This window comes from Fringilla coelebs (assembly GCF_963513975.1).
Source record: "Fringilla coelebs genome assembly, chromosome: 4".
NCBI lineage: Eukaryota > Metazoa > Chordata > Aves > Passeriformes > Fringillidae > Fringilla > Fringilla coelebs.
The window spans coordinates 24,094,770-24,122,157 of NC_140032.1; the positions used below are offsets into that span (position 1 = coordinate 24,094,770).

The 27,388-nt window shown below is 42.1% G+C and overlaps 1 protein-coding gene across 1 annotated transcript; it reads right to left on the reverse strand.

Annotated features, from left to right (window-relative positions):
* Window positions 1-19: 19 nt before the first annotated feature.
* BEND4 (BEN domain containing 4) lies at window positions 20-27,388 on the reverse strand (the record flags this gene model as incomplete). The annotated part of the gene is made up of 5 exons (XM_084204538.1): window positions 20-237; window positions 3,421-3,661; window positions 6,965-7,056; window positions 18,416-18,982; window positions 27,025-27,388. 5 exons carry the CDS (start codon window positions 27,386-27,388, stop codon window positions 20-22), a joined length of 1,482 nt encoding a protein of 493 aa, XP_084060664.1.

Genomic DNA, 27,388 nt, shown 5'->3' on the forward strand with positions numbered 1-27,388 from the left:
GATGCGGTTCTCAGTGCCATCAATCTCCAGATCCATCCTGCATACCTCTGTTGAAGACCTCATCCTGTGACCCCGGGTGCTCAGTCCCCTCGTAGTAGGAGGTGCCGTTGTGCAGGAAAGTCCCCACGGCGCGGCCCTGGCGCGCGTGTCCCACGGCGTCGCTGAACACCTTGTTAATCTGCTCCTCAGAGGGCATCCACCAGTCGGGGTTGGAGGTGCAGTGCATCCTAATGAACTCTGCAGGAAAACAGGCAAGCATCAAAAGCAACTTGTCTTTGCAGCGTCTGGTATTGCCCAGGTGTCAAAAGCTCATGGGAATAAGAAAGGAGGTATTGCTGCTCTGCTGAAGCAGAAGTAAAGCCTTATGGGGGATGCCATGATAATGCCACTTGGACCTATTTTATTTCTGCATAAGTGTGCTTCTCCACATGCAGGGTAGGTTGTTACACCTCAGCTACCTAGGTGACTCGTGGGACCTGGATATAAAACCCTTTCTTGTGGAAACACAAAGAAGTAATTCGAAGTGAAGGCTGTGATTCAGCATGTGCAATGTGTGTGGAAGCTAACACGAGCCAGCACATATTTCATTAGAAACCTGTTGGTATCTATACCTCAAGGTGATTGCTGTTGGATCTTTCTGACCTCCCTCTGCTGGCTCCTTCAGCACCTGCAACCTGCGGGAGCCCCCAGCCTGCTGGAAATTGCCACTGCCCTTATTTCAGTTTGGTGCTCCTGTCTGTTTGGGAGATCTTTCTTCTAAGTTCTGCTATTTTCATCTCCCTGTATTTTACACCTATTTTTTCACAGACTAATTTGGCCTTAGAAATAGCTAAATGAGATCAGAGAGCTGATTTGGGGAGCCTTGCAATAGTTTTCAATGCAGGAGAAAATGAATTGTACTGCATGCATTTTAGCTATTTAAATAGCTGCTGCTGCCACGTACAGCTATTTGTATGTGATGATTACATTTTTTATAATTTATTTTTCAGATTCTTTGACGTGTTATATGCTAGACTTGCAGAAGGTGCCCTGCCAAGTCTGGAGTTGTAACTGCTAGACATAGCTCAAATAGGTGTATTTGGACTTTGAAACATCCAAATATGATTTTAAATGTGAGGGCATCTTATTAGAGATACTGGATACACTGTACCTCATATAGAAACGGAGCTGCTTATTTATTCTGGAACATTAGTTATTCCCTCATGCAGCATTGTGTGTCCCAGGATATTTTTAAATTCTATTTTCTACTGTTGACAAGCCAACATCACAATAAGTGGTGTAAGGTAACTTCATTACTGTCACCACATCTCCAGACAGGGAATGCTGTGCTTTTACATGAGTTCCCGTGCCTGCGAGGTATCTCATCTGTTGGACAATTAGGATGTGATTTTTGCATAGCTCCTCCAGCAGTGTGTCTGCAAAAGTGATAGCAATCTCTGTTTTAAATTCATTTCCCTGGAAATCCACACAGGCAACAGTAATTCCAACCTAGTTACGTTCACATGTGCCCCCGCACTCGTCTTTTTCTCAGAGAAATGGTTACCATGTAAAGAAGTAATGCTATAATTTAAGCATGCCAGGATGTTTTAAAACTGGTTCCAGACACCAGTCAGTTGTAGGAATATATTAAAAATGTTTATATATATTTAAACTCTGAGTGCAGACAGAGAACCAATGTGCACTCTCTGCTATGGTGGAAAGGCACAATTAGCTGGGTTGAGAATTAGTCAGACACTTGTTACCTTGGCTTGTAAATGAGTAGGAGCTAGTGGCCAACTCTCAGCACTGGGAAAGGTGTCATGTTCCCAGCCACACACAAAGGCCCAAGGGGAGAGCTGTCTACTCTGCTTTCTTAGCTGGTCATTACACACTGCATGCTTTGGCTTCCTCTTCAAGCTTCTGATAATTAAAGAAATTACCCTTTCTCTTTCTCCCAAGGAGTGCTCCCCCTGTTCTGTGTGTCCAGGACCTCAAAAAGAGAGTGGCCACAACAAAATTCCATGTACAGGTGCATTTACTATTAGTCTTGGGAGGCAGGTGAGAGAAAGGGGAAGAAAAGGGTATCAGCACTGTGCTTGTGCATAAATTATTAGATGATACTTAAAGCAACTTAGTACTTGTTTCAAGCCTTCATTTTCCAGAAGAACTTCTGGGCCCCTGCTCTCTCTAGACCTCTGCAGCATGGTGTATATGATGGATTTGCCTTCCAATTTAGCTCTGGTAGAGTTCTGGTAGAGACTCATACAGCAGCTTAAAAGGTTACTTTGCAGTACAAAAAGTGCTTGTTTGCCAAATTTGTGTGCATGTTAAATCTGAGCTCATTATCTGGTTACACCAATACTGTACCCTAACCTCAGCCTTGTTGGAGTCTTCTACCCTAAATGGGAAGAGGCCCATATATGTGATGTGTATGACCACTTTGGACTCCAGCTGAATGACTGAAGATATTTTTATCACTGACTGACCACAATATAGCTTTTTACATTGCATTGATTAGTAAAACATTCTTGAGATTAGTTCAACTAAAATTTCACGTATATGCTCAAAAAACACTATAAAGCTAACTATGAGTTAATTAAAGAAATAATAAGCATATGCATTTATACAATGCAGATGTCAAAACTAAAAACGTGTTTTTACTTTGGCTTTAAAAATTCCCATTTTTGTATGTTTTGTTATAAAGCTTGCTACCAGCCTTTTCAAACAATTTTAGGAAACCAAAATACACAACATTCTTTTCAATCTGTATCCTTTCGGTGCAATATCCTCACTCCCTAACATTGCAAAATGCTTGCAAAACTCTTTTCAGGCTAAACATGGGGGAGAGTTGTTCCCTAACATTCTCAGGCAATGTTGTGTCAGTATGTCAAAAAATAAGTTAAATTCTGGACAATACCCTTATGTATACTTTGTAATTAACCTGAAGATATTCTTGACCCTAGAAGATGTTTTTGAACCTACTCTGAAACTCAGCTTCTAACTGCAATGATGCACTGTGTTCTTCTGCATCATATCCTCATTAGGCATTAGACTGTAACTATTCCTTTGGTTAGCTTTGCTGCGTATTGCTGTTAACAAATTACCTGAGCTTATTATAAAACAGTGTAATCAGGAATGTCTGGTTTTGCTTCACTGCTTTTGAAAGTTCATTAGTGTCATGTGCCCTTGCATTTGGGTCCTATCTTAAATAACAGGCCTTGTTTTTTCCCATCAAAAGCACCCCAAACACATACATTATACATACATACACACCTGTATGTATGTATGAAAAGAAAGTGGAGGGTTTCTGGGTGCTTGTCACCTGCCTGCGAAACCCCTGCTAGTTCTGCAACTGTCAGCCAAAAATGCTTCTACTGAGCCAGAGCCAATGTGGTGAAATGAGATCACATATGGTGGACACTGAGCGAAAAGATGCAGTACCTCTGAGACATGTTACTTTAACTGGATCCAGAGGACGTCTTTCAGGACCTGTCTCTCCTGACTGCACTGACCTTTTCCTTTTCCCAAGGCCGCATGAGTACTTAAGCTCATCGGTTGTGAAAACAAATCTGATGAGATAGCGGAGGAGCCGTCGTCCGTCTTTCTTGGAAGAATTTACAGCCTCATCCCACTGTTTACTAGTGATGTAGACAGGGTAGTTGTTCAGCAACTGCTTACTCCCCTGAAAAAGTGAAACATTTCTGTTGCTTATTTTACAAGGCAAATAAGTGAAGATGTCAGTTGCAATAAAAGATACGTTTTTAACTATCCACGATACTGAGAGTGAGACACAACCCAAAGTGAACACTTAATTACTCTTACAAAGAATGAGTACTTCTAAAATTACATTTGCATTTTCTAGAACTCAGATTGCGTGAGGTACATTTGAATACATTTTGAGAGGTGTGGCTATTGATAATTTCCACTTTCACAAGCAGGTTAAAAAGAGTTAAGAACCAGCAACTGGGCATAGTATTTAAGTGTAATGTTTCTTCTTAATATGGTAAAATGCATAAAAAGGGTCTTTGAAGAGCCTGATCAAATGGATCACTTCATCACAGCTGATAGTTTCCTTCAGAGGCGACTCTTTTGGTCTATTTTTATAATAAATTTATTACTTCTGTAGAACACACCTGAAACTTGACAGCAATTATGTTACTGTGAAAAATGTAAAGAAAATAAGTAAAGCAACTATGAAAACTAAAAGCTTCATTATTATTAATGAATGCTGTATTAACTCAAATTATAGCTTTAAAGAAATGCCACTGTGTCAGCTGGAAAGAAATTTTGCTTTTAACCTTCGTAATTTGTGTGCTTCAATATTCCAACATTAAATGAATGCCGTGGGACTAATTATGGGGATTCCTGTAATCCACACACATTTATAAGCCCTCTTAAGTCAATTGTACCTAAATTGTCTTTAATTCTTGTTGCCCATAAAACGCTATAGTTCAGGATAACCCAATTAATGTAAGATGGTATTGTTAATATACTTGAAATAATTGAAGTACACAATAAAAACCCAAACCACACCCTCCTAGAGACTCATTCACTTTTACAGCTGCACCTCTCTATCAAAACACATAAATCTGGTAGCCCAATTAGTGAACTCTTTGTGTTGCCCTCAGGTTTGACAGGAGCTTGCAGTGAGGTAGAGAAACCCAGGTCTGATGCTCAGTGAGGTGCTCAGCCACATGCCACACTTGTGGGCAAGTGCTGCACAGTTCTTCCAGGCCTTTGATATCTGAAAACTATTTTAAGGACTACCTTGCCTTCTTTCACATATTTATTATAGCATCCTGTGAGACAGCTTGAGAGCATCTTTGAAGGTTTTCCTCAGGTATTTGTTTTTACTTTTTTGTGAGTTTGATAAATCTATGGAAGATTGAATTTAGTGAAGACTGTGCTGAGATTATCATTAGATAATCTCCGTGATCTAGAGCCACACCACGTCCCAGTGGGGTTAGCATCACTGGGGGCTCAGCTGGTGTGGCTGTCTGCTGCTTGTTTGCCTTGTGATAAGCTGCTGGCAAAGACAGCTACAGACAAACCCAAACGCTGCAAAGGAAGCCAAAATGTAAGGGAAGAGATGGGCTTTGTCTGTCTGAAGGGCCACTCCTCCCCAAACACCTCAATACTTCATCACTCCCCTGTAGCTGTAAATTCAAGCTCTCCCCCCTAAGAGAAAAACCCTTCACCTATAGTCTAGCCTGTTAAATGTGGGGCTTTCTCTTTGCACTTCATTTTCTCCTCACGTCACTGCAAACAGGTCAGGGTCACTTCCTGCCCTTCCATTCATGACTCAGGCAGCTGCTTTAGTTTTTGCCCAGTACATGATCCCCTGGGAAGCCAGTAAGATGTCTGAAGAGCTCTGCCATGGAAGAACATTACAATCCATCCAGGCCAGCTCCTTGTCCCCTTCCAACACTGTGAAGGAGCAGAGGAGCAGAAGAGCAGAGAGCAGAAGAGCAGAGGAGCAGCATGGAAAGCTCTTTGGAGGTAATATACTCTTATGCTGAAGTAATTGTGACCACTGTGTCCCAGGGGAGCTGGCACAGGTACTCCCTTGGATTGTTCCCCTACATCAATACAAAGGACCACGTGATCCTCACGCTGGCACTTGTTTTATTTTCAGCAGCTAGCTTCACCCCTTTTATATAAAGTAAGTTATTTTCCTACCTTTGATTTCTGAAACCTATTTTTTTCCTATTAAAAAAACCCTTTAGAGAAGCAACGACCATTCTCACTGATACCACTGCAAAGCATAAGCTGCAGGTGACTGTAGGTACTGCCTTGCTTTGAAGCCCTGCCAGGCCTGGCTCATGCAGTGCAAGCCCATAATGGCACAGGGTTAGGCTCCAGGCTGGCTCGTGTGCATTAAGGACAGATGCTCATGTGTGGCTTTGCTAAGCAGTGAGCTATCCTAGAAGCAATTCTGTGTTTATATATACAGCACTGATGAAAATAGGGTGCAGAAAGGCCCAGCATCGAGATTTCATGAGAGCTCACGTTGCTATTAACTGAGGAGAGGGTAATAAATTTTGTGTAACTCCTCAGCCTCAATTTTATAACACTTCTCTCTTGTTCCCCCTGAAATGTTGGATATTTTTCCTCATTCTTCTCCAAGGCATGATATAGTGTTATGCTACTCTGTTAAACAATTACTGGATTCCTGCTACAGACACACGTTCAGAGAGTAAAGCACTTCTGGGCAAAACATTATTGGTAAATATATGATGTGGTTTGGTGTGTCCAGCAGTCATTAAACTAAAACAAACATAAAACCTCCCAGAAATGAAACAAGCAGACTCTGAAGGAAGAACCAAAAATACAAATGCATCTCGGCTTATATTTGTACATGATAAAATTTATGAATAAAAGATTAATATCTGTGTGTTTAATTGAATAAAAATTCTGTCACACTGTGACAAGCTATTCCTTGTGAAACATTACAAAACAGCCTCAGTTTCTACAGTACTTGAAAATTTACTTAAGCAAAGGAGCATTAAAAAAAGGAAAATGAATCCTTGGAATAGACTTGAATGACAACAGCTAGTGATAAATATAAGTATGTATATATCAATTTGCACAGGATAAAACTGAATGGAGGTACAAAGTGACAGACACCCTGAACTGCTGCATGCCACGTGCAGCCACTCTCAGTCACGTGGCTACAGCTGTCACCAGGTAGCCCTGGCCCAAATTCTACCCACAAATGTGGTGTTCCTGAAGAAAGAGGAGAGAAAAACTACCCAAAGCAAGGCAAGCACACCTGGTGCTGATGGAGGGAGTTAGGTGCTGCTCAGTAAAGTAATTCTAGATTATACTAACGATGTGTTTCCTCCATTTAGGGGATTACTGTACTCAAGAGTGACAGTTTTTAACCTGTTTTTGCTACTAAATGCCTACTGATTTATTTGCCTACATGTTTGTAATGAATTATCCAGCATCAAGAGAGATGTAGCTCGTTTTCACTGTACACTACCTCGGTTGGGTGGTCTGCTGGCTGTGGTACCATGAGCTGGTTGTGATGCTGAAGTACAGTCTTCAAATAATCTAAAACCGTCTGGCAGGGCACTGCATGAAACAAATTGCAATTACTGTACATTACTTATAAAGCACAAAGTAGAACAACAACATTAAATCAAGCAGTGTTCCTTAGTATCTCTGTTCTACGTCTGTTAGATATATTTCAAATAGGAAATACTTCTCATTTTGATTTGTGAAGATATTTTATTTAATAAATGTACAAGTATTGTATTGCCTATACTGAGATCTCTGAAATTACTTTTCTTTTTCTGCCCACTAGTTTTCAAAGGGTTTTTTCCCAAGTTTGAAATTTTAATTACTCCAAATACAAATTAGGCCAGCAGTAATGATAGTAATAAAAAAAATCTGTAAATACTGTAAAAATCCCAAACCACACAAAGGAGGAAACATTTATTGGACCTAAATAATGCATTGATTAACACATAAATATGCTTAAATGTTTTTGAAACTACAGTCTGATACTAAAGAGATTCAATGACTTGTATACTCCAATTTCTACTCACTCCCTCCTCCCAAATTTATTATAAAACTAGGTGTTAGGCAAATTGCTTTACTTCTCTTTGCCCTCATCCTCCCCCCTTTCCATTCCCATCACTCTTATCCATTTCAGTAGTGGTACCAACAACCTATTCCCTTCTGTTGAGGTGATAGGTTAATTAGGGATGATTCAATTATGGGTCTCTCTTAAGCAGATGCTGCCACATCCCTGATTAACTCTGGAGTATTTTTGAAATACATCTCTTTTCTCCTGAGCCTGAAACACCATAGGAGAATTAAACAGATATTAATCCAACATTACAACTGACTTGTGCAAGACTAAATAAGTATAGTTTCTAAGGTACCTTATGACTTTCACATTTTGAATGGGTTGTTTTTGTAAAGTATTCAGATTTAATCATAGCTTCAGCTCAAAATCCAGAAGAAATATTTGCATTCCTTTTATTTTACTACTATTTCTTGGCATTTTAGTATTTCTTTACACCTGAAAAAATGTGGTGTTTTGGGCTTTATCTTAAGCTGGCAATCTGAAAGCAAGCACTGAAATATCTGAGAATGTCTGGAGGTAGGATTTATGGGTATTTTGCCCTCTTTCCTTGGCATTTACACCACACAGCTCACTATGCCCCTGTCTAGGCAGACAGGGTGCAGAACAAAATTACTCTGTGCAAAAAAAACCCTTTGCTGTGGGATAGGAGGAGTTACATCCAGCAGTCTGCATGCAGAAGTCATGCAAAGTGCCTGATATGATGAATAAATTTTTCATTATTGCACCCTACCTACATTGACTTCTCTGTAAAGACAACCCAGCAGTGTATTTACTCCTGCTTCTGCTTTTTCACACAGTAAGTAATCTCACTGCAGGCTATCCAAGGATGTTTTTACCTATGTTCTTCCAAGGGGATGGGGCTCAATTGAGAAGACAACAGGAAATTACTTAACCTGTTGTGTCCCCAGCAGATGAAGTGCAGCTCTTCTTGAACTCTATGCTGCTGATAAAATGCCTTCTCTTTACCACTGAGAAACATGAAAGTACTAAAAGCTGGCCAAAGCTTATTAAAACTTCTATCCTCATAAAAGCAGCAATGTTTTCAGCACAATATTGTTTGATTTTTTTAATCATTGTAGTGTCTGGAGGATGCTGACCATTTCTGACTTTAAAGCCATGACAAAGCACAGTTTGCTGTTGGTACAAATAACCTCAGCCTTTCAAACACCAAGTGCTACTTGTGAATCCAGACTTCTTGGGCTGCAATGTTAAGTGAAGCCTAGAAAAAACCACAAAGAGGGCAGCACAAGGTGGAGAGTCAAAGCTTTGGTTTTGCTGCTGTGTCCCTCTTACGGCTCTGCAAATATTCTCTTTGCTGAGAACTGTTTCCTCCAAACCCTGTGAGAAATGTAACTTTGTAAGAGCCTGGGGGTCCCAGCTGGGAAGATGAATAATCATTTAAGTCTACTAGTTTATTTATTCTGTTTATCTTTGAGGGGGTCTCTACAGGGTTAACAAGATCACAGCCCCATGGGCTGGTACTCTGCATGCTTATGCAGGTATCCACTACCATGACATCACCAACAGGGATTTGTTCTTACAGCAGTGGGAGGGATACCAACATTGACACAACACTTGTTATGACTTAGTAGAGAGCCTGTGGGTAGGCAGTAATTTTCCTGCCCATTAGGAAAGAAGTTTCCACAGCCTTTACTTTCTGAAAGTGCCACCATCTCAGAATGGACACTGGAGATGGCAAAGTAGCCTGGCCTGCAGAGAATGAAAGGGCAAGGTCTTTGCAGGAGCTGAAGGGCAAGGAGGAGTGGGGCCTACAGGGAACCTGGTGTGCCAGGGAAGGCTGCTCTGGTGAAGATGTTAACCAGGACACATGCAGGAGGGGCAGGTCCTTGCTGTCATTGATCCAAGTTTAAGATGTTGTTGTTATTCTAGGTATCTGTATGTTGTAACAAGTGCTTATTCAGCACAGCTTGTCACAGCTTTCTCTGCAGAGAATCTTAATTTCTAATGAATAGTTGAACAGTGACTGTGGTGGTCATGCACTGTGCCAATGACAAAATCCAGGCTATGATCCCTCAGCCCGAGCTGCCACACAGCACAGTGACTCCCTGGACTAAATCCTCCTTGCAACAGACAGCATCAGTGGGTAAAACACCACAGAACTCAAGCAGTCATCTCCCAGTGATGCAGTTTCTACCCACAGGAATATAAACCTTATTTCAAGTCTGCATTTTGTTTTCCTTCAAACTGGGGTTTACAAAATTTTTTGAAAAAGAAATGGAAAATGCCTGTAGCTTGTTACATACTTAGTGGTAAAGTAATTTCTCCATTTTTTCTTTGCTAAGCCCTAACAGTGACCTCCTGGAGGTGCTGGGCTGCTGCTAAAAGCAGAGTCCCTACACCTCCTTACATGTTTGTACAGCTGATGGCCGTGGGTCCTTTGGCCAAGCTGTGCATCAACACCCAGGCAGAAAGTCACCATGACTTCCCAAAGCCTTTCTCAGTGCTCTGAAGGCACTCAGTGCCTTTCTCAGTGCATTTCCCAGGGGCTGAAACCAAGCAGAGCCTTGTTCTCTGTGCCCCAATACACAGAGATTGGCCAGCTCTGTCACCTCACACCTCCCTCTCCCACAGCTACCTCTGCACCTCCTACAAGCTATAGGCAATGACTGTGTGCTCATGGATTAAAGTATTAAAAACATGGGCTGTGAACAGTTTCACAAAAAGCATCTCTTCAGAAACTCAACTGCATCATGGCAGTTTTCCCGAATTTCCCGAATACAAATACATTTGTATTTTTAAATCATGTTTTGTAATTTAATGTTATGTAACACCCTGAATATCTGCAATACTCATCAACCAAACTTTTCATCTCATCAAAACCATAATTTGGCAAGATGTAGCCTGGTACTAATGCCATTATTCTGGTTTAGCACTCGATTAATTGAAGCTGGCATTAGCTGTGCAATTAGTTTGTCTGGGCTCGATATTGGGCCAACAAAATCATCATCATCCAGGACATCTCATGTCCTTTTAAAAAACATCAGATACTATTTCCATCTTTCAGTCTTCTGAAGTATCCAAAATATTACAAAGCATAAAGAAAAATGATGGTCAGAATTGTCTTTTTCATGTTGGGTTTGGCTCCTGAAGTGAGTTGTCCAAACCTCATGGTTTTGAAAACATCACATTTTGGTAGCAGCTGCCTTGTGCCTTTGGTAATAAGTTGATGTGCACTTAGGGATGAAAAGCTGTGGTGTGCAAGCAGCTACTGCTCTTCAGCATCCCAGCACTGGGAGGCAGCTGAGGCTGCAGTGCCACGTGAAGCTGCTGATGAACGTATGATAACACCCAGAGTTACAATGGAAAGGGAAAATATTTCTACCTGCTTCCCATCATCATGATATTGGTGTGACTGCAATATGCTACCCTTCACAAGTACCAGAACAGAAAAAGTCAATGAACAGTTCCATATTATTGATAAAATCTATTTCTGTCTGATAATGGTCCAACACTGTTGTTAGGATGTCATATTTTTCCTTTATTTTGCCAGGGAAAAGAAGCCTTCTCTAGACAATGCTACACATTTAGTTTTAATCAATAATTTCCCACTGACCCAACTGGTTTTATGCACCACCATTATCTTCCCCTTGAATCTATTTGTTATGTTTCTAACTCTTCCTTTACTTTCCCTCTAAACTGGTTGGTTTTGTAACCAACATTACACCTTTCCTCCTAGATAGTCTTTTGGGGCCTTCAGTGACATGTTTTTAATGTTTCCCAACTATCACCCACTCTATTTTTTTCTTTTTAAACCTTTGCCTCTGATAATTGTTTCCAAATTTTTATGAAGGGCCAAGAGCATCCCTATTATTGGTTAGAGCTGGGTTTTTGGTCATTATAAATGTTACTGGGACACAATCACTTATACTGGTATCTGTCAAAATGAGAACTCTCGTTTATCCTCCCAAAAATGCAGCCTCCAGTGTAAAGCATTCCAGGGCTGTTTATATTGCCAAAGCACAGCACTGTGAAGAGATGCTTGGGCTTGCTGTAAATACAGTACATCTCCAAGGTAAATAAAGAGTATCTCCAACCTCTCCTGCAGCATCAGACAGTCCCAGTGAGAAGGGATGGCTCACTCCCAGTTTGGCTGCGTGTGTCCCTGCAATGGCCTCAGCCCCATAAACAGACAGTAAGAAATCTGGTTATTCTGTAATTAGTAAGATTTTGTGCTCTGGAGCTGACACTGGCTAGTATTCCTCTTGGTGCTCTGCAGAAGATGAACCCCTTAGCACTCAAGACCATTTACCCCTGACTCACCAGAGGGGAGGCAAATTGGGAAGGGTGTGCATCTACACCCACCCTGCTCAGGCCAGCAGCTGTTAGCCAAGACTGGCTCAGCACTGCTCTGTGTCCTCCTTCACTCGACCTTGAGCAATGCTTCTCTCAGAGTTCATTGCAGGGCATTTCTAAATTGATGCTCGACTGTCAAAAAGATGTAACAAATGATAGGGAACATGCTGACGAACCACAGGGCTGTGTGAATTTCTTATAACGTTAATGGAGATGCCTTTGCTGCCTGAGATTTGGACAAGTGTGCATGGCTTGGATTATTTTAGCTCATAGGGTCATTTATTTCAATAGTCAGCTGAAAGCCAGCAAAAGCTGCATGGATGGTCCATGAAGACGAGTTTGTTTGGAGTGTGATGGGCTGGAAAAACAGCAAGGGGCAAGGGGAGATAGGGGAGGAACTGATCTCAGTGCTCAAGAGCTGCAAATATGGATATTTGTGACTGGATGGTAAAATAAAACCAGCACCCATTTGTAGTGAAAGCATACAGCAGAAATCAAAAGAATTGACACAATGTGTAGGAGGGTGTTAAAGCTTTCCTAAACTGACCTACATGCCAGACGAACACAGGGAAGGGAGAAAAATTCAAGCAAATATCCCATTATTTTAAATTTAACCTCTCAGCTGTGTTTTCCAGGCAAATAATTTAATTTCTATAAATCTGCATCTGAAAAGCCATTTTGCTTTTAATTTTCATTTGCAATAGATTTCTTCCAGGAAAAAGAATGTTCCCCTCCCATTTGCCCCTGGGATATACACCTCTGCATAAACAACAGATTAAAAGAGATAAAACAAGGCAGCTGTGCATCTCATTTAAGTGATGCTGCCACATGCTCCTGTGGCTTTTGTTTTCGTCTGTGCTCTCTCACTTTCCATCTACTCATTAGAAGGGGCCTCTTCTTGTGATCCTGCTCAGCAGTGAAGTCTTCCCTTTGGAAGGGACATCCTGTGCAAACCCCTCTACTACACATTTCTACTGCTGGTAACTAACAGGGAAGCCAGGAAGTCCCCTGTGAGAAGGGACAGCAGTTTGTGTCACTAAAAACCAAATGTTTACTTGCAAAGGCCAAACCAAAGTTGAGACCTGGGAGTTCATCCTTGACAGTCTGAACTGCAGCTCCCTACAAAACTCCCACCAGCTCCAGTTTCCCCAGCTGGCCGAGAAACTGATCTCCCAAATTCTTGTGGGTTTGTATCCAGAAAGACAGAGAAAACAGATAAAGCAAGCCCAGGTCTGCAGCAATTACATCTTTCAGTAAGTTTTTGTACTCAGGGCTGGTTTAGCAAAGTAAGCTGTCACCCCCAGCAGCAAGCAAAGCCGTGCTACAAATTCAAAGGGGTTTCTTGTGCCAAACACTGGGTGACCGTGCTCGAGGCTCTCTCTTCTCACAGCAACTTCACACTTTGAAGCTGAAGAGCAGAACGAGGCCACAGATCAGACCAAAACATCCAGAACATCAAGGGAAACCAAAGAAGTGGTTAAATGTGAACATCAAGAAAAAGGACAAAAAAAAGGACATGAAAAAGTGCTCATCATAACCCTTGATGGCTGCTTTATCTATACTGTGGCTGTGGTAGGCTCTTTGGAAACAGGAGGCTCTGAAAGTATAAAGGAGACAGGATTTGTAGGGAAAAGTAATATCTTTTATTATATCATCCAATAGTCAGTAAGAAGAGTCAAGCCTTGGGCATACAAAACCTCCTGGAAAACTTGTCTGACTTTTCAATTACATTGATATTAACTCTACCTGCAAATCCCACTTTGCTTTGGCTACTTCCAGCCACCATGAATTCAGCCTCTATAGCTGACCAGGACTCAACATTTGAGGGGGCTTTCCTTCCCCATCCCTCTGCTATTTGCTGGAGTATTTTTTGCTGCTGGGCTAACAAAGTAAGAATAATCATTGTATTTGTCACACACTGCTCTATATACTTACTAAATCATACATTTTCACTACTTTCAGACTGGTTTATCCAAAAACATGCAGCAAAGCTGGAAGCACCAGGAGACAAATCCTAACTCATTAGTATAGACCTTTGCTTTAATCACCTGGAAATATTTTCTCACTTTCAGATAAAAAAGTGTGAGAAAATGATGTTGATAATAATGAAGAACTGTTTAATATCCTCATGATTAAAATCCATGTCTTGTATGCAGCTCCACAAATATGTCTTTAGATTCACTATTGGGAAAGTATCACAGCCACAGTAATTTCTGTGCAGAGGAAAGAAACTAGGAGACACTTTTCTTCTCATGTGGATGGATTACCTTGTTTTGTTCTTAATGATCTCAAAACCTTAAAGAGTCAATGATAAGTTTGCCAAACTCCTTCCAGGAACTGCCTAAATTTCAATTATTTTTCAGAAGAAGACATGATAACACACTGAATGAAAATGCTTCTCTTCTGTTCAGTTGAACTGAAAACTGAAAATGCTTGGTTAATATTTTGCCCTAAAAAAATAAATATTGGGAAAACTGGACAAGTAGAAAGAGGTTGCACTGCTTTAAACCCCAAGCACTAAAATATGAATTTTTCTTCATTTATTCTACAGCTAGAACAATTAAGTTTTCACACAAATTTAACTCTTGTTTCAGTCAAATCAAATGGGGTTTTTTTGAGAAAAAAAAAAAAAATCTACCAATCCAGCAACCAAAATATATGGGATATTTTATCCATGTAATCGTTTCTCTCCGGTGGTGATCTGCCAAATAGTGATGCTAGGCTACAGGCAAAAAGATCCACAGAACTGAAGGGCTCTACAGCAACAGGGCAGAGTCCTGAAAACTGAAAAATCTTATTTTCTGTGTCCAAAAGCTACAGGAGGATATGTCTTCTGTAATATTTGTTAAAAAAAGAAAAAAAGTGTCATTGCCTTTACATCTGCAGAGAAAACACTCTTTTTCGTGGTGGCCTCTTTGTGAGCCTTGCCTTGCAAAGCTTGAGGCAGAGATGTATAGCGGCAACTATTTTTAGATCGCAAACTCTCATGGATTTTAAAAGGGCTTTTGCATATGGAAAGTAAAAAAAAGAAATGCAAAGTATTTCAGGAGAAGGATAAAATGATTCATATTATACAGCAGAAGGGAGGGGTTGGTGCTTTTATATTCTGCTGGCAGAGTTGCTAGTGGGAGCCTCAGTGACTGTGGGGAGGGCATGGGGCACACGGCCATCGCCCACAGGGTCCCCTGCCAGCCTCCTCCAGCAGCTCTGGACTGGCTCCCCCAAGGATGGGAAGAGAAACCACCATGTAAAAAAATCCTGCCCTTTCAGTGGCAGACAGCATGGCAACCTTCACACTCACCTGGCTGCTGCCTTGGCTGCCTCTCCCCGTGCTCAGTGCCTTCCCCAGCCCATCGGATGCCCTGCGCGCGCACGAGGCGGATGAACGCGCAGGGAGGAAAGTTTGTGCTCTGAGATCACTGTGATGTGATGGATGGAGGCAGACAACACTAACACTCTGCAGAGGGCTTTCTGCCTCCCTCCTTAGGCATGCAACACCTTGATGGGCCACAAAAAAAAAAAAAAAGCACAGAGAGCAAGCTCCTGTTTACATACAGAGCTGGGCATCACAGAAAAATTTCTGCCAGCTTTTTTGGTAGTAGAAGCTCACAAGAGCAAAATGAACAAGAGACAAAAATAATTAGCCATTGCCTTTAGTTGATTTTTGAGTTACTGCTGAGTGGTGGCTGTGTGACTGCCTGAGGATTTCTGTTCTAGCATGTAGCAAAATCTGAGGGACCTTCTGTGGCTCTTAACACTGCTGCAAAAACATGGGTCACTTCAGATCTATGTGGATATGTCACCAGAAAGCAGCAGATGTATCTGATGGTGACTTTATGTCGGCAGATGAAGTCCTACCTCCTTGCACATCTTTTATGTTCGTCTGCTTCCTTTGATACACTGTAAACAAGGAGTTTCATGACTCCTGGGGGGTGTAAAATGACTATGATTATGCATGTTTATCACTTTTAAAGGGAGATGAAGGGTAAGTGTGATGACCCAGGTAAATACTTGCTGCTTAACCCAGCATTAATCCTAGCAAAATACAGGCAATCACAACGGGATTCAAATGACAAAGAACTAAAGAATATGAATATAATTAATTCCAGTCAAAATGGTCTTATGGAAAGTAGATCTTGCCAGACTAACCTGACTGCCATTCTTTGATGAGCGTATAGATTCGCCTGAAAAAGCTGGGCTGACCAATGTAAGATACCCAGACTCCTGAAGGGCATGTCAGTTCCTACCATGAGTTAGTTGATTGCAAAAGCAGCAACACTCAACAGCAGCAGACCAAACCATATATACACTAGGAACCTGCTATTGACATCTCAAATATTTGGCATTGCAAGAATCATCATTAATAGACATGTTTCTAGAAAAGCCCAACAAGGACTAACAGTACCTTCAAAACTATTCAACATTCCTAAGCAGTATCACAAAGTTAATTTAAAAACAATTTGAAAAATTCTGGATGATACAGAAACTGACAAATCAGCAAACAGTAGGCAAGTGGGACAGTCAGAGCAATCTGGAACACTTAGTACATGAACAAAGACAAATACAAAGTGTGTACTTTTAGGAAGAAATGTGCACAGAATGAGAAGCTCAGCTGCACAACCCACCAGGGAAACCATGGGTACAAGTGAAGAGTCTATTCACCTTTGATCAGGCTCAGAGGAACATATTGCATGCATTTCCAGCGCCCAGATTTTAAAGAAATTAGCAGAAGGGGAAGAAAAAAGATGCAAAGAAGAATTCGAGTAATTTAAGGAGTTTAAAACAGTACTGTTTGCTTTGTTTATTTAAAATGGAAATTAAGCCAGCTTTCAGTCTCTAAGCACCTTCAATCAGAAGAAGTACCAAGACCTATAGAGCACTTCATTTAGTTGAGCAAAGCATAAAAGTCAATGGCCAAAAGCTGATTTCAGGTAGTCAGGCGAGAACAAGGCACATATTTTCACCAGTGTAATTAAGAACTGGAACCAAATGTCAGATAAGGGATACAGCCACTGCTCACCAGAGACTGGAGGCCTTCTGAGATACTACTTGAGTCAAATACAAGTTATGCATCAGTGAAAGTCAAAAAAACTGCTGTGTTCAGTACAGGTGACTGAATGAAAGCTGTGCATCAGGTCACTGACCCTACAGGATAATTTCTGGTCTTACACCTGAAGGTAGAACTCCACAGGGTTGAAGTCCACACAATTCCCTTTGTCACACAGTACCAGGTGATGTACTAACCCCTGCTGAAACCAGGGAGAGTGCATGAGTTATGGTAACTGTATTTTTGGGAGAGGTGAGGGATTTAGTTACTCTAAATTCTGGGTTTTCTTTGCACTGAACAATGCTGCTTATGGGACCTGCCAGTATCCCTATGGACCAATGCACAAAAGGAAAACATGGTGTGATATGAATAATGCATAGTACATCACTGATACCTGGGGAGAAGAATTATGAAGACTACTGCTTGCATTTTGCTCAGATTTTGCAACTGCCTCTACGTGTTGGGGCAGTAGTTGGTTAATGCCTTCTTCCTTTCTGCAGTTAGCATCTTTGAAGTACTTTCTCTCTTGCAGCTCATGCTGTACTAGACATGCTTTTCTGCCATTCAGAGATCAGTTCAATTAACTTTTCATGGATCTACCCTAAGTGCCTCAAATTCAGGTAAAAAAGGTGCAGTTCCCTAGTGATTATACATGTCAAAAGCATGTTGTATGCTTCTTTCTTTGCTAAATTCCAATTTGCTTTTAGCATTACTATTTGAGGTGTGTTTTTGCCTGCGCTGAAAGTTTAGAAAACACAGGTCCAAGAAACTTTGCTCTCATCCCATACCACTCTTCAAGTATCTTGGCTCACCTGAACAGTGAGAGGTCCTAAGCTTAAAGAGCAAGAGAAGATTTTCACAGAAGGGTTTTCTATTTGATTTCTTTCTCTCTCCAGTGGCTTCCAGGTATTGCTGAACTGGAAAAGTTGTTTTTAGGTTTTTGTTGGGTTTTTTTTTTTTTTTCAGATTTATCTGAAGATGAATGGGAGGAAATATAGTAATGCTTCTCACTAAGCTAGCAGCAATTTAAGAGAAACTGTTCAAAGTGAAGCCAAAATTATTCCAGGTAAAACTATGGATGTAACTTTGAATAGTTTCCTTAAGTAACCAAAAAAAAGGAGCCCCAAAAGGAAATTAGGTTTATAAGCTGCAATGTCAATTGAAGAACAAGACAGATAAAAAGTTGTGAAAGCACATGTTTGAAATTACTATGACAAACCACCTGATAGTTGGAATTTAGGATTACAAGTACATCCTCACCTGAACACACCTTACTAGTGTAGGACTCAATATTCATAGAGATGAGTATCAGCAGGTAATTTTCTACTGGGCACAGCTATAGGAATTTTGGCTGGAGACAAATTCCAGTGTTTGATTATTACGACTGCAACCTTTAAAAAAATACTAGAACTTGAAACAAACCATTACCCACATTATTTTTATCACTCAATGGCAACATTTCATGGCAGGAGATTTACCTGGAATGCTCTCCAACTTCCTACGAAGCTCTTCATTTTCTTGTTGCAATGAAATTACCTCCTGCTCTAGCTCTTGACACCGAGGGCAGTAACCTTCTTCCTCTTCCTCCTCTTCCTCCTCTGGAAGTGTAGAAGATGATGGATGACCGTGAGATTCCGATGTTGCTGGAGATGTCCATCCACCTAAAGTGTGTACTGGAGAGGCTGAAAGTGGATCCACATCTGCCAAATGGCCAAAATCGTTTATTGATGAGGTGTTCTGAGAAGGGAAGCTCCCAGAAAGCAAATAGTTCTGAAGGGAATCAGTAAAAACTCTCAGAAAGGCTGAGGTTTGTTGTTTCTTTTGCATATACTGCATCTCTATGTCTAAAATGTCTGATGTCTGACTATGGACCATTTTCCCGAGCTGACATTGCTCTTGTCTTTCACTATAATTTGGGTTTTCCTGCTTTATACAAGAAATCATGGACTGAGAGTGATTGTTGTCCAGTAGTTTTCCACCACAATTTAAGAGACTTAGAACCCGGCTGCATTGTTGAGCAAAGGCATCCAGAATCATTCGACTCTCTGCAACAAAAGAAAAGATGAATCACAGAAACCTAATGCAAGAGGTTATGCCAGGCAGTAGCAGCTAGATGAATGTACACAACTGTTTACAGTAGCATGCATTTTATTTCTGAACATATTAAAATTATGGCTTCTGCTTTAATACTTCTGCAACACTGTGATTTAAAACAATCCTGACTCTGTTTCTATTTTGAGAGTGCCCTTGTGACCTTGCTGTTAATCACAAATGCATTGTGATGATAGACACTGCTTCCTGACATCTTCTTTCAGAGGGATTAAGTCAGGAAAATGGGGAAGAAAATACAAATTACATCCAATTTGCTACAAGTTCAAGTAAGTTCTGCCCTAAAAGCCAATTTCAAGCTGTTGGAGGGCATTAACTGTACATATTTGTAGGACTTTGCACCATACCTTTGTCCTATGCCTAGTTCCTCTCCAACGAGGCTTCCAAGCTTTGTTATCTCTCTTTTTTGTCTCTGATGCACATTTCTGACATTGGGCACAGGACACTCCACACAACTGACCCTCCATTCAATGGACTTTGCTTCTGCTCCTTTTGCTCTAGGTTCCAAATATATCCAGGAACTACTCAGAGTGACAAGCACAAACCCCTCTCCTGAAATCAAGCAAAGGCATCCTGCAGGTTTGCAGGCAGGTCAGTGTGGCACAGTGGAGAGTGGAGTTCTTCAAGATGCTCAGCATACAATCAGGAAACTCTACATAGGGTTGTGCAGCAGTTTCTGGAGACAGCAGCTCAGCTCTGGAATTAGGATAGGGATGCCGTGCTGCACCTAGTCAGCTTTCCTCTCATGACAGGAGGTGTCATGTCTCAGGGAGCAAGAGCAGCTACAAGCTAAACCTACAGAGTAGGATGGCTCATTTCTGCAACGTCTACATGTACAGCTCAAGCTGCTATAATACTTCCTGGACCCAGATAGAAAATTACAAAGATATTTATGACACAACCTCTTAGGCTCCCCAGCAAAACTAGTGCCTTTTAAATATTTTTTGCCTTATTCAAAGCTAAGTACCTCTAGGTATCTAAACAGATGTAACTAACATTTTGCAAAAGAAAAAAAAGACTGGTAGGTTAAAGCACTGCCAATTTTGGAGAGCACTTCTCAGGCAGGCTTGACTTTTAGAAAGTGACAAATGCATTTACTTTTGAAAAGGCAACCTGCTACAGATACATGAGACTAAGCCCTCCAGACCTTCATTTACTGTAACTTCATCAGTAGCCTCATCATACTCATAATGCACGAAGAACAGAAATGTTCAGAATTCAGGTCTTTAAGGGGTGGCACTTTGTCACCATCATATTTTCTGAAAAATCCCTTCACCAGGATTTCTTCTCCTGGGAAGCTGAGAAGCCTCAGAGAAAAAGGAAAACAATAATTATCTGATTCGCTTCTCCGGTGTTTTGCTGCTTTGGAATGTGGTTTGGACATTGTTTACCAACTGGCCATTGTTTCATTGGTTTCATGTGAATTGTTTTAACTTAATGACCGATCACTGTCAAGCTGTGTCAGACTCTAAGGAGAGATCACGAGTTTTTCGTTATTCTTCTTTGAGCCTTCTGTCTGTATCCCTTCTCTATTCTTAAGTACAGTTTTAGTAGAGTATTCTTTAATATAAAATCATAAAATAATAAATTAGCCTTCTAAGAACATGCGGTCAGATTCATCATTTCCTCCCTATGAAGGGGGACCCCAAAAATACCACAGCACTTCTTCAAGATCTACCACTGTCTGGTGGAAAATCCACTTTACACTGAGGTCAGTACAGCTGACCTGAAGAATATTTGAAACATACTAATTTGCATTTGTACCATCCTCCAGATCTCATCACTAACAACCCCATGATGTGCTTTCTTTGTTTCACTTCTTTCCACATTTCCCCTTTAAAATTATTACAGGATGATATTGACTGTAACTTTGCAATCCTACTACAGAATGTTTTTTTTCATTCATTTTAATCCTATAATCTGATTCCAGACCTGAAGTCATCTATTCTGTTTGTATTTTAATCATTATTGTCTCTGTTCACAAAACAGTTACGTATTCTTTGCATACCCTTGTTGCATGGGGACAAGATATGAATGAAACAACTGAAAAGGGATTAGATTCTTAATAAGAGATGTTACTCCAATATTATGGTTTATTCTAAAAACAGCAAAAAGTAACCTGACATTCAGATTACTAGTTTTGAAGAATACCAAAATACACATTAACATCAGTAAATATTAAATTAATTATTAGTTTTGTTTTAAAATTTAATGCATTAGGCATATTCACTGTGATACTGGTTTAAAATGTAACTGAAATTTTATGCAGAAATGACATTATTGATTTAATCTTCAGTATCAGATCTATTACAAAGACACAATAACAGCAATTACTGTTTTTTTTTCTTAACTTCAACCCATACTCAAAGACATAAAAATGAGCCATGACAAAGCAGGGCTCATTTGAAAGGCTAACCCAGAGATGCACAAATGCTTTTTTTCTGGGTACTGCTGGACAGCAATAGTGAGGGATGCCCTCAACACATACTCTGGAAATATCTGTCTCTGTGCTGAAGTAGGTTCTACTTTGAAGAGACTTCTACACCAGTAATGGTGCACACATCCACAGTCTGAACAACCCTAAATGAGAATGATAACTGCAGTTATTTCTTATGATGGAGGAAAAAAAATGTTGCCCATTTAGCATATATTGTAGAAATTGGGATTTCAGCTTTTACAGACTGTCTATAATTAGAAATGCAAGCACTGTGCAATGTCTAATCACTTAAGAAATGACAAAAAGTTGTTTTTATGTGATTACTACTGAATAAACACCAATCTATGATTCTTAATTGATTTAATATAATGTATGTATTTTCTATGAAAGTAGGATTCCAGTGAAATCACTGCACTGGACTAAAACAGTGTAAGCAGTTTATTAAAGTCTTATTGTGATATTCCTTTTCCTTATTACCTTGCTCACCAACCATGTAATTCTAATGTCTCAGGCCCCAGAGTCTTTAGTCTTACAGAACTTCTATCGACTTTAACTAGACATTTGCCTGGAGGTGGACTTGCTGCCTAAGACCCATAAAGTGCTAAGAGAACAGGATTAAAATGCTAAAAGCCTAAGTACTCCTAACTAGATTGTTTGAGACTGCAAGCAACCAGAAGATACTATCATATGGCAGATAGATACCAACTCCCAGATACAGCATTCATCTTTACATCACTTTCTCACTGACTCTGGGACTAGGGGAGGTTCTTAGCTATTCAACTGCCAGACTGAAAACAGGGTTTAGCAAGAGGGAATGTCTGAAACTCAGTCTGATAACTTCCACTAACTAATGCATCAGAAAAGATGCCTGGAAAATTTGGCAGGTGTAACTTCAGCTTTTCCCACACCTAAGCATCTTCTCAATACCCAGATCGGACAGCTTTATTAATAAGCATTGTGCTGTGTCTCAGTGGCTCTGGATTCAGGTTGTGGCTTTTCCAAAGTTTCCTTTGTATTCTTGGGCAGCTGGTTTAAAAAGCCATCTTTATAAGTATTGAGTGGGTCTGAATACCATACATTCTCTCCTGCAGGGAATGTATGCATTGGTATTTCATTTTCAGCAAGATTGTGACGTTCAGGTTCCTTAGCAATTCCAATCATCTCACTCTTCACCTTGCAGTGACTCAGCCCTCTCACCTGATTATTTGTATTTCTTGATTTGTTTATTACAATATTTTTATTAATGTAGATCCTAGGGCAGCAGCCTTGTACCCCTCAAACTGGCCTTTATCTGAGCATGGAGACTTGGTCAATTATATTTTTAGATATAACCACTGCTCTAAATATTGTGCTTAGGTCACAAAATTGAGAGCATGTGACACCTCCTATGACTACACAATGTTTTCTTGGGCATTTTGCATACAGATCATCGAGACAGCCCAGTGGATTAAGACTACAAGTGTCTGGCCATTTCAGTACTTATCTGAGAGATCTGCTTCCAGATGAGGGCTCACATTTTCTAAGGTAAGGTCAAAACACTGATCTTCATCGTCACTGTTCACAGAACAAACTGTTATTCTGTCTGGGCATAGCAGAGCTTTATTACTGGTCATTTGAAATATGCCATGTTTTTGGCACTGCTAACAGGTGTTACCAGCTCTGCTCTTCTTCCTCTGCTTTCCATGAAAGCCCACCTTAACTTTTAAGCTGCACTGTAAGGTCTACATCATGCTTTCCTAAGGAAAAGGACTTTCTTTGTTGGATTATGGTAATGTTCAATGCACATACTACCAAAGACAGATAGTTTTCATGCCAGGAAAATAATCTGGATAGACTGATAAAGAATTTTTATTTTACAGAAGAAAATGGGCATCTGCTGGTGCTTTGACTGAATCCATCCATGTGGCTCAAAGCAGTCAGAGTAACCTCTAGAGGAGAGAGAAGGATTGTGTTGCAGGGCAGCTTCACATTTCTCACTGTAAGATGACATTTCTCATGCAGGATCTTTCTCTGCATGGGGGGATTTCAAGCTAAATTTTTTATTCACCATGGCACTGGGTGGAGAATTTTCTTCCTTTCCCTAGCCTGTCTTCCTGCAATTCTGCTGGAGTCTGGAGGTAAGAGTGGTCTCTTAGAGAGCAACTGAGGGAAAATCTGGTTATCCTTGGGAAGAGTTCTAACCATTAGAAAAAGCTGCAAAAATATGGAAGCATCTTTAGTCGCCACTGTGTTTGGGGTGCCCCCTTTCAAAAGCAAATTTGGAGCTGTGAATTCCAAGGGGCCAGAAATGTCATGCCTGAAGTTTAAGAATCAACTGCATCAAGTGTTTAAGTTGCTAGCACAGAGTTAGGCATCCCAGGAGTGGTGTTTTACTAGCTATTTGCTCACTGTTGCCTGCACAAGTGAAAAGGTAGCTGCAAAAAGAGGGATATCTCTGAACTTAGGAGGTGGGTATCCCTACAAAACTGCCCTACAGCACTTCACCCCTTTATTCAAGTAAGCACCTGCCAAGCACTGAGGATAAACTAAGTGGGAAAACTGTACACATGATGGGTGGTGACTGCCTTGTGGAGAGTGCACATGCAGCTGGACACCTACTGAGGGGATGATGTGTCCCTTCCTACAACACCCACCAGTTGAGATGAACCTCTGGCTAAGAGGTGTTCTGGGCCTGTTCCCCTTGCTGCTGTGAGACCCCACAGGTGCTGGCCAAAGTACAGGGTGACTGTGCATGGAGAACATGTAATGCTCTCACTTTCCAGGGGCAAAACCCCAACTCTGCTTCCCCAGAGGTGGCCTGTGCTGTTAAACTGGTTCTTAAATTAGTTAAGAGGATTTCAAGCCTCTGGACAACGGGGCCTTTTCACATACCTACAGCACTGGGGTCCCAACTAGCTTCCTGCTTGTCTTAGCAATGCTACAGCTCCCAAGAGCAAGCTGCATGTTGTTACTCTGTCACCAAGCAGGAAGGATGGGCACAGAGCTCAGCAAAGCATCCCTACCTATGGGATTAAAATACCCAGGAGATCTAAGCCTTGCCTGTTGCTTTACAGAATCACAGAATGTTTTGGCTTGGAAGGGACCCTAGAGTTCATCTAGCTCTGCACCCCTTGCTGTGGGCAGAGATACCTTCCACTAGACCAGGGAACTCAAAGACCCATCCAACCTGGCCTTAAGCACTGCCAGGGATGGGGCATCCACAGCTTCTCTGGGCAACCTGTTCCAATGCCTCATCAACCTCACAGGAAATTTTTTTTCCACATATCTAACCTAAATTTCCCATCTTTATCCTTTAACCCATTACTCCTTGTCCTGATTCAGTTCCTCTCGAAGAGTTTTTCTACAGCTTCCTTGTGGGCCCTCCTAAGATCCTGGAAGGTTGCTATGAGGTCTCCAAGCAGCCTTCTCTTATCCAGGCTGAACAGCCCCCACTTTCCCAGCCTGTCTTCCCACGGACCTGCTCCAGTCCCCTTTCCAACTTTGTGGGCCACCTCCGGTAACAACTTGTGCAAAATACTACTTGTACACACTGTAGCAAGTTTCTGGTTTGTTTGCTCCTGTTGTTTCTCTTGTCACTTACAAGCAAAGGGTGAGTTGGGACCCATATAGGAACCTAAAATAAAGCCTGAATGTGCAGTTGAAGGGACAGGGACATCGAAGAACTTTGGTGCATGAATGGCAGTTCCTCCACTCTCTTTAGCATAGAACTAAATAAAAGACAACAAGCTCTGAAGCCTGCTCCAGTGCCTGGTTAGCACAATGCAGTCAGGAAAAACAAAGTCCAAACTTCTGCTCATCGAAGCCCAGAGGGCTTTGCTGTGAATATGGCCTCATATATCATCTACCAGACAGCTGAATGTTTTCCATGGCGTAATCTGCTTCTGTAAAGAAATGTAGGTGTCACATTTATCATCAGTGTTTTGATTGTGGGCCACAAAGAATACTTAAATACCACCATTTGGGCATTTCATATAAGAAGCAATTTCATGAAGAAAGATGACCTTCTGCCACAGATCACAGAACTGTGCCCCAGAGATGTGAATTCTCTGGATAATCTATTCAAGTGTTAAACTTTTTTGGTAAAGTACTTGAATTATTTGTAACAAGACATGCTAAATTCATCCACTACAAGGCTACTTCTAAGCAAAAACAGGCATTAGAACATAGCCATATATCCTATTAACTAGAGTATCTCCCTGTTTAGTAAGGAAATGTCATCACATTTGTTACAAAGGCAAACAGCAACATACCAAAACAGGATCCAATTTTTCTAAATAAATAAATCAATGATGTGTCAAAAATTAACAGATGAGTTAATATACCCGATGTTATCAAAACCAGATGGTGCTTCATAATATTCATCCTGTTCAGTCAAACCCTGAATATATTCTGGACCATCAGTATATAAAATAGGATGCTGCTATTTGTGATGGCAAACAAAAGCAATCATGCCTGCCAAGCACATACTATAACAGGCAGCATTTCAGCTCTGCTAGACAGAAAGTAATTAGAATGCTTTTAATGTCCAAAAGAATGATGCTGATAGGCTGCCACAGATGTGTAGATTTATGAATATTTATATGGTGGTTTATAGCTGACACTTTTATCAGTTGAAGAAGATAAAATATCTGCCTGACTCAAAAGCTTGACAGTCAGGTTAATAAAATCTCATTAAAGAGAATGACCTATGCAATTATATAGGATTTATTGTAATTCATTTTTGATTGTACTCTGCTTAAAGATGCAATTTCCCATTTCCTGATGCCAAATTTAGGTTGCATATCAAGATCTACGTGGTTTTTTAACTCCAAGCCATCACTAGAGGAAAGATATGCGTTCAGCATCTCGGTATCTTACACCTTTAAAGAAAAAAAAATAATAATTTGATCTCCTGTTTGTCACTGCATCTTATGAAAACGGTGCAGGCAAGCAGCCGATCTATTTTCTTTCTGTTAAAATCACCACCTCTCTGTCAGCAGCCTCTCCATTACCAGCAGCTCCTCCGGCAGCCGGCCCCAGCCTGCCGCCCTCCCCGGCGGAGCGGAGCGGAGCGGAGCGGGGCTGAGCGGAGCGGAGCGGCCGGCCCGGGGCTCCCCCCGTCCGCCCCCGCCCCGCCGGCGGCAGCAGCGGCAGCAGCAGCAGCAGCAATAGCTCGCTCCCTCCCGCAGGTGCGCACCGGCCGGCGGCGCCTGCCCCGCCAAGTCCTGCGCGGCTGCCGGCACAGCCCCCGCCACCGCGACCCCTGCCCACCGCCCCGGGGCGACGGCGGCCGGGCAGCGGCCCCGCCCGACGCGGGAACTTCAGCGGTGCCCGAGCACCGGACAGACCCGGCCGCCCGCCCCGTCCCCGCCCGCCCGCAGCCCCGGGGCGCGGGGCGCCGCCAGCCCCGAGCGGGGGCACCCCGCGGGCGTCGCGCCCTTCGCCAGCCGCGGGGAGAGGGGTGCGCGCCTCGGCGGCGGAGCCCGCGGCCCCCATCCCGCTCCCGCCTGCCGCAAAGTGCCCCGCGAAGTTGCGCGAAGGAGAGAGAGGAGTTGCGGGTACCTGCGCTCAGCTCCGCGCCGCCGCCCCCCGCCGCCGCCGGGCAGGGGCCGTAGCGGCCCGAGGAGCTCGGGGCCGGCGGCGGCGGGCGGGGGTGGCCCTGGGCAGCGCCGGGGGCAGCGCCGGGGCGGACGGGCCCGTTGGGGAAAGGGCCGTGGGGCGCGTAGGGCAGCGGCTCGGCGGCGTGCGGGAAGGGCTGCCCCGCTCCGCGCCCGCGGGGCACCTCCACCATGGTGGGTCTCTCATAGCGCTTGGCCAGCGCCGCCCGCTTCCCGGGGAAGGTCTTCAGGACGCTGTAGGGACCCCGCTGCTTGTAGATTTTGGGGGTGCTGGGCCCCTCCTCCGCCGGCTGCATCTCCTCCTCCAT